This window comes from Pterocles gutturalis, unplaced genomic scaffold (assembly GCF_000699245.1).
Source record: "Pterocles gutturalis isolate BGI_N339 unplaced genomic scaffold, ASM69924v1 scaffold12924, whole genome shotgun sequence".
NCBI classification, from domain to species: Eukaryota; Metazoa; Chordata; class Aves; order Pterocliformes; family Pteroclidae; genus Pterocles; species Pterocles gutturalis.
In genome coordinates this window covers 31,554-40,064 of record NW_010133454.1, presented here as the reverse complement: position 1 = coordinate 40,064, position 8,511 = coordinate 31,554, and the positions used below count along the sequence as shown (strand labels likewise).

The window sequence follows — 8,511 nt, the reverse complement described above, 5'->3', positions numbered from 1 at the left end:
CATTAAAGTGAAACAAAACATTTTTATCTTAATCAAATCAGTTAATTCTTATCTTAACCAAGTCTTTAATCAAACTGTTTATACTTTACCTGTTTTGTTTTTCAGAGTACCGTAATTGAAAGTGCATCTTCTACATTTGAGGAAGGAAAAATTACTGATTGAATGGTGGATTAAGAAGTAGCTGTCATATTCCAAGAGTAAGAAGAAATCCTGGGAGTTAGGAAGAACTGGATTTTCACCCTAGTCCAGCAGCTTTGCTGCTCACTTAAACACAGATGAATGAAGACCCCATTTGGAAAATCACCAGGTCAGCGGTCCAGAGCTGATGCAGGTGAGGTGTTTTCTGGGTGGTTTGTTTTAGTTTAGTGGGTAAAAAGTGTTCTTACTTTATAGGGTTTCTAAAATATGTTAATGGTTTTATGAAGGTGTTATAATTCCTGTCTTAAAAGAACATTTACTTGTGTTAGAGAAGCTGATGAATTGAAAAGGCATACATAAATTTAATTTAGCTGTATAGACGTACATATAAGAAGCATTTAATATAGTCTATAATGTCGAAGTTTTATTAGAACACTAAGCTACATAAAATTCTAAGTAGGAGCAAAATTAGTTCACTGCAGTATTACATTGACATATTAAGGGGAGAATTTCTCTTCATCTCAGAAATGCTGGAACATAAATTTATTCAACATATATTTATAACTTAGAGTAAAACTTTTCATGGCTTTATGGAAGATGATCAGCTAGTAATTGTGAAAGAGATTCTCTTGAAAACACTACAAAAACGCAAATACTGTTGCTACTGCAAGTTCTCTCTAAACTGAAATAGGTTAAAGTATTTTAAAGCAATTTTTTATTCAGAGAAATGCAAAATATGCATAAGCGCATTCATCTTCTTATGACTACTTAGACTATTCAAAGTTCTGCAGCTTGAAAGACTAATGAAAGTCAGTCTTGTGTGGTCTGTAGTAAGGATTATGGGCAATGATGCAAAAAAAGGTCGAATGACCAACAAGGAATTTTTCTGCATAAATTAATCTAGACTCTGCTTTGGCTGTGTGTTCTGCCTCGACTACTGTGGGACAGGGACTAGAAGTTACCATTTGCAAGTTAGGAATTCTACAGACCAGCATTCTGAGGATGAAATGGTTACAGATAAATGTTGTTCAGTTATTTACTTTTTAATTGAACTTAGGTAATGTAAATTATTTTGTGTATACAGTCATTTTTTTTCTGTTATGATATTACTTCTGAATGGAGACCGGTGACGAGTGGTGTTCCTCAGGGATCAGTTCTGGGACCAGTGCTGTTTAACATCTTTGTCAGAGACATGTACAGTGGGGTCGAATGCATCTTCAGCAAGTTTGCCAATGACACCAAGCTGTGTGGTGCAGTCGATGTGCTAGAGGGAAGGGATGCCATCCGGAGGGACCCGGACAGGCTGGAGAGGTGGGCCCATGCCAGCCTCATGAAGTTCAACAAAGCCAAATGCAAGGTTCTTCATGTGAGTTCAGGCAATCCCAAGCACAAATACAGGCTGGGCAGAGAATGGCTTGAGAGCAGCCCTGAGGAGAAGGACTTGGGGGTGTTGGTAGATGAAAAAGTGAACATGGACCAGCAATGTGTGCTCACAACCCAGAAGGCCAACAGGATCCTGGGCTGCATCACGAGAAGCATGAGCAGTGGGTCAAGGGAGGTGATTCTGCCCCTCTACTCTGCTCTTGTGAGGCCCCACCTAGAGTACTGCGTCCAGGTCTGGGCCCCGCAATGCAAGAAGGATGTCGAGCTGTTGGAGCAGGTCCAGAGGAGGGCCATGAAGATGATCAGAGGGCTGGAACACCTCCCCTGTGAGGACAGGCTGAGAGAGTTGGCGTTGTTCAACCTGGAGAGGAGAAGGTTCCGGGGTGACCCTATAGTGGCCTTCCAGCACCTGAAGGGGCCTACAGGAGAGCTGGGGAGGGACTTTTTACAAGGGCATGCAGTGACAGGACAGGGGGTAATGGATTTAACCCGGAAGAGGGCCGATTTAGACTAGATATTAGGAAGAATTTTTTCCTGTGAGGGTGGTGAGACACTGGAACAGGTTGCCCAGGGAAGTTGTGGATGCCCCATCCCTGGAGGTGTTCAAGGCCAGGCTGGATGAGGCTTTGAGCAACCTGGTCTAGTGGAGGGTGTCCCTGCCCATGGCAGGGGGGTTGAAACTATATGACCTCTAAGGTCCTTTCCAGGCCTAACTATTCTATGATATGTTTCTGTGATTCTACTTCATGTTTGAAGTGTCAGGGGGAATCATAAAATCGTAGAATGGCCTGGGTTGAAAAGGACCTTAAAGATCATCTAGTTTCATCCCCCCAGCTGTGGGCAGGGTTGCCAACCACTAAAGCTGGCTGCCCAGGGCCCCATCCAGCCTGGTCTTGAATGCCTCCAGGGGTGGGGCATCCACAACTTCCCTGGGCAACCTGTGCCAGTGCCTCACCACCTTCTGAGTGAAAAATTTCCAGCTAATATCCAACCTAAAAAAAAAAGATAATTCTTAGACTTCTTTTGAGGAGTTGCATTTTGCATTACTTTTTCTTTATAGTTTGTCCTATAACTGGCACTATACCAAATTGTCATTGGAATTAAATACTTTAGATGCTGGTTTTGCTTTTTCATATCCCTGTACGAGAGTCACAATTTGTCTCTCTCTTTCTCTGTAAAGTTTTTTAATCATAACTGAGAAGTTCTTAAATATTTGAATAATCGTAGAATTATAGAACAGTTTGGGTGGAAGGGACCTTACCACTGTCATTTAAATACAACCAATAAATCATATATATTTGATCTGCCTTAACTCTTGGCATAGTTGTGGCCTAGGCTTGGGTGTTGCTGGCTTTCAGCCTCTGGCTATTATATTTTTGAGGAAGACAGATGCTGACTTCCTTGCTGTTGTTGTTGCTCCTGATCATACATTGTGGGCTGAGGTTAGATAGCTTTTACTGCTTTTTTTGAAGGAAAAAAAGTGGGGGTATGGATTTACCTGCTTTTTATTTCTTGATTATGGATACACATTAGGAAACTGTGCAGTAGGCAGCTGTCATTAGGAGACTGCATAGCCCGCTCTACATGAAGATTGGGCATGGGACTCTTAAAGGGCAGCTACTGAGAAAGAAAGACAGAATGTTCGTTATATCACAGCAGTAGTTTCACTGTGTCCTGATTTTGTCTGGGGCTGAGTTAATTTTCTTCATAGTAGCTGGTGAGAGGCTCTCTTTGTGATTTGTGCTGAGAAGAAGGCTGATAACATACTGATGTTTATAGTTGCTGCCAGGACAGTCAAGGGCTTTTCAGCTTCTCTGCTGTGCCAGTGTCTGTGGGTGCAGGAGAAGCTGGGAGGGAGCACAGCCCCAGTTACTAGCCTAGGATTCGACCTTAGGTTTAGGGTTGAGACCCAAATTGGCCAATGGTATATTCCATATTGTGCCCGGTATATGGATGAGGCTCTGTCTGGAAGTGTTCTCTTCGCTCCAGGTTGTCTCCCTGTGGGCCACCCGTCTCTCAGGGTTGTCTCAGTCTCTCGGAAGCTCGGGCTCTTATCTCCGTTCCGGGATTGTGGTTTCCGGACTCTCCCTGTTCCGGGATCGTTAGCTGGGAGTGGGCTGAGCCTTGCTTATTGGGTGGTGAGCACTATCACTTTGTATCACTCATTTGTATATTTATCTATATTACTACTATTATTAAAATTATTATTTCCAATATTATTGTAGTTTAATTATGAAATTGTTCTTATTTCAACCCACGAGTCTCTTTTCTTTAGCCCTTTAATTCGCTCCCCCATCCCCAAGAGGGGGGAGGGTAAGCAAGAGGTTGTTATGGTGTTTGGCTGCTAGCCAGTGGTTCAAAACCACAACATGCTGATAGTAGTCAAATTATCCCTTTGCAAAGAACAGCAAATGCAGTAATTGAGTTCATCAGAGTTTATAAAATGATGATTTTGATATCTGTAAGAGAGGCCTTGCAATGTGATGTAAATTAAGATTATAGTGAGTTAGTTGTTGGGGGGTTGTTTTATTTTTTAAAAACTGTCTCTAGGAGAAAAAACTCTCAAAAGTGCAAACAGATAGTGATAGTCATTTAGGTGGCAACTCTTCCTCTTCTTTTTAGAAGGAGAATTTGGTTACAAAGAGTTGAAGAGATATTATTTTTTAGTTTTATATTAAAAGTTTACTTGCAGGGGAAGAATGACTTTTAGTCCTGTAATTGTGGCAATGTTCTGTGCATTCAGATTAACTACATTTCAGTGATCCTTGTGACCTTTTATAGACATTTAAAGTGGTCATGGTGATGTTTTGAATTGTTTGGAGTTTTTTTTCTTATTTGGGGAATGTTAAGGATTTACCCTATTTAAGTGATTACTGAACTTGACAGTTACTTTATTTGAAATAATTAGTAATGACAATAACAGTGAGGATGAGTGCAACATTTTTTACCTACATAAATGGAGAGATACTGGTTTGATGGATGGACTACTACTGTAAGGATAAGGAATTAGCTGGATGGCTGCATCTAAAGAGTTACAGTCAACAGCTCAATCTCCAACTGGAAACCAGTAACGAGTGGTGTCCCTCAAGGGTCTGTACTGGGACCACTACTGTTTAGTATCTTTATCAATGACATAAACAGTGGAATTGAGGACACCTTCAGCAAATTTGCAGATCACACCAAGCTGAGTGGTGCAGTTGATTCACTAGAGGGAAGGGATGCCATCCAGAAGGACTTTGACAGGCTTGAGGAGTGGGCCTGTGCAAACCACTTGAAGTTCAGCAAGGCCAAGTGCAAGGTCCTGCAGTGGGTTGGGGCAATTCACAATATCAGTATGGATTTGAGGATTAATTGGGGGTATGGGTGGATGAAAACCTGGACATGAACCAGCAATGTGCACTTGCAACCCAGGATACAGTTGGCTTGCTGGGCCACATAAAAAGAAGTGTGGCCAACAGGTCAATAGAGGTTATTCTTCCCTTCTTCTCTGCTCTGGTGAGACCCCGCCCACAGGACTGTGTCCAGCTTTGGGGCCCCCAGCAGAAGAAAGATGTGGACCTGTTAGAGCACATACAGAGGAGGGCCATAAAAGTGACCAAAGGGCTGGAACACCTCTCCTATGAGGAAAGGCTGAGGGACCTGGGGTGTTCAGCCTGGAGAAAAAGAGGCTTTGGGGAGACCGTATTGCAGCCTTTCAATTTATAAGGAGGGCTTATAAGAAAGATGGAGAGAGGCTTTGTGCCAAGGCCTGTAGTGACAGGACAAGGGATAATGGTTTTAAACAGGAAGAGGGTAGATTTAGATTGAATATAGGGAAGACATTTTTTGCAGTGAGGGTGGTGAGACACTGGAACAGGTTGCCCGTACAAGTTGTGGATGCCCCATCCCTGTGAGTGTTCAAGGTTGGGTTTGATGGGACTTTGAGCAACCTGACCTCATGGAACGTCCTTTGCCCCAGCAGCGGGCTTGGGCTAGGTCCATTCTGTGATTCACTAGAAAGCTGTTAAATACAGTCCTGTACATTAACAAGTAACTTTTAAACAGGATTTGCTGTGCTTTGTAGCGTTATTGATGCAAATATCTTATTTTGGCATTTGTTACTTACCTTTTTAAAGATGGCTGACACTTCCAAGAAACTACATGAATATGTAGTGTTTCAGAGCAGCTAGATACTTCAAATGGAAAATAAGTTTTTAGAAGCCTTGCCTTTAAAATTGCTGTCACCTGGGAGTAGATAAAATAGCATTAGTATATTCTTTCTATTATTCGTTTTTCCTCCTGGTTAAAAGATATGCTGAAAGCATGGAAGTGGGTTACAAACTTTATATTTGATCTGTTAATCATGTAAAATAATAAAATTGTGGGATTCTAGGAGACTCTTGGATCATATACAGGCCACAAAAAACTGCCTGGAGGTATAGATAAACGTAGTGGTTGTGTCAGGCATTCATATAGGCCCATATAATTACTGTTAGAAAATTTAACACATTACCAAAGCTTTTTGCAATTGACTTTGATTTCATCCGGTTGCCAAGACATCAGTTGGTGACATTACACATGTGGTGCCTTCTTTGAAAAAGCCAATTTTATCTGTCCTGTCTGCCTGCATACAAAGGAAATGCTTTTATTTGCTGTAAAGCACGCTTAAAGGAAGAGGTACAATGGTTAAAATATCTAGGTTTTTGAAATATGTTTCTGTTGGAAAACATACTCTATAGTTCCATCTTGAGAAATAAAGGATAGAATGGAAGATGGAGAAAAGAAGGAAAGCTACACTTTTTAGTTTTTCACAATAGCAGAGAACATGGTTACAGCCTCTGTGAGTTTGTCAAAAGTATAGAGTAGCTTTACAGGATATCGTTTTACTAGATCAGCTGCTTCTATGCATGGCAGTGTGGCTGTCTCTCTAGTTAGTGTATGTCTGTCCCCAATATAGGGGAATACAGATTATTTTTTTAAATTAACATTATATTCTCTAGTTGATTGTAAAATAAGTTGTGGTTACTCTTGCATTTACACTTACATTAGGCCTTTTTTAGTCTGGTGATCACCTGTTTAATGCTGTGTAAGTGAAAGGCATGGTCCTTTAGAGTCCTTCCCAGCAGTTGTTTCCCAGAGGTATAGAAACCCACCAAACTGCCTTATGGTCAGGAACAATTGTAATGCCTTTACTGGATGGTTTGAAAACAAAGTAATTTCTTAGTAAATAAAAGTACTAGGAGACATTAAGTCATATAAAAGTTTTGTATTTTTTTTCTCATTTAAAAGCAAATGTAAGTTTAGTGCACTGTCTTTGAGAACTAAGAAAAGAGATCCTACTTTTAGATGTGACTTGCTTAGGATTGCAGTGAAGTCTTCTGGCAGAGTAAGAATTCATTTTATCTCTGTACTTCTGATCTACTTTGATTAAAAGAACTCTCTTCCTTTCCCAAACTCTTCTAAGTTGACCTTGGGCAATAGTAGGTGTGAATAAGCACGTGGTCATTTTTGTTAGGTTCCTGAAATCAATTCTGAAATAGCCTCCAGATACAAAGTAATTCCTGTGGGGTTACTGTTGTTCAATACATAATAATAAATTAAAAACATCCAGCTTTTGCTCCTTGTTGTAAACCCAGGGTGACAGGGTACCTCTCAGAGAAATAAGATATTGTGGTGTGTTTTGAAGAGTCTATCTGAGGGTGCCATTTGGCGTGACAATAATAAAACCACTGCCAGTAGCTTTTTCCCATCCTTCCTCCTGTTGTCTCCTCGGATAGCCCCCAGCTGAAGAGACGTGTATACCTCCCTTATAGTCAACATCCTGAAAAAATGTTTGGTGTGTCTTGTATTATCCTTTTTTGTCTGTCTTTGTCTCAAGTAAAGTAGAGGTATTCAGAAACATGGTTGCTAGTGTTGCTGTTCAATTTAAGGATCTATTTTAAGGATCTGTTATAAGCAGAATTAACGAAGCCTCAAAAAGCACACGGACCACGTGACAATTAAATGCTTAATTCTGTTGCTCCTGACTGGGAGTTGGAGTTTGTGTTCACTTACACAAACTCTGTTTTTGTGCTCTTACGTAAGTGACCGGGACTTAAATATTTTCTTCTTCCTCAGATCTTTGAGTCTTAACTGCTTATTACAAAGAAGAGTAAAACTAATCCATTTACTTAATTTTTTTGTTTATTATTAGTTTTTTCTGTTTTTATGTTCAAGGCAATTTAGTTGTACAGAGTATTTTGAGTGTTAACCTAAAATACGGAATTTCATGGAGTGTTCTAGTTAGGACTTGTCTTTCTGTAGTTAAAAGAATGTGAATTTAAACCTAGTTGATGACATTTGTTATGTATAGAATGTAATAACTCTCCTTTATTGTTCTCTAATTAGTATTAACATCTTTGAAGTCATATTGCTGCTTGTGACAAAACTGTGCTTGACCCCAAATCAGTTGGCATGCGTATGTTTTGTTTTTTTTTTCTTTAAAGATTTGCCTGAAGATACTGCCCTTGAAATGTTTGGGATTTTTTAACTACCTTTCTGCTTTGAACTAGGCACTTCACAGAAAATGACTAATGCTAATTAGGCTTCTAGCCCAAGCTGTTTAGATAGTACCAGAGGTTTTGGGAGAATTTATATAAGCCAGGTTACTGCTTTGTCACATTCCACAATCATTAAGTAAAGGAGAAGATCAGCAATATATGTGTAGGTTAAAAATTAATTTAAATTTTTTTTTTTTCTCTCAAAAAATGTTTTAAGTCATTAAGATATTGCAATATGACATCATAGGCATCACTCATTAAAATGTCATGCATTTAGAAATAAATATCTCTGTAAAGAAACTCTACAAGCTCTTGACAATTCTAAATTAGGAAAGATAGTCCTCTGCAAGAGCTGGTAATTTTCATGTCTCTTATTTTGTGATAGCTTTACTTCTTCCTTTAATGTTGCAAAAAAGGAAAACACACAGGACTTAAGATATCTTACCACATCAGAATAATTTTAGTATTTCCA

At 39.8% G+C, this 8,511-nt stretch overlaps 1 protein-coding gene across 1 annotated transcript in view; it reads left to right on the top strand.

The window, feature by feature from the left end:
• The first annotated feature begins 279 nt into the window (after nt 1-279).
• SPIN1 (spindlin 1) overlaps nt 280-8,511 on the top strand; it is a 27,778-nt gene continuing 19,546 nt past the window's right edge. The window contains exon 1 of the mRNA XM_010081243.1: nt 280-331. Coding sequence (XP_010079545.1) covers nt 280-331 — 52 coding nt within the window. The remainder of the gene's footprint in view (nt 332-8,511) is intronic.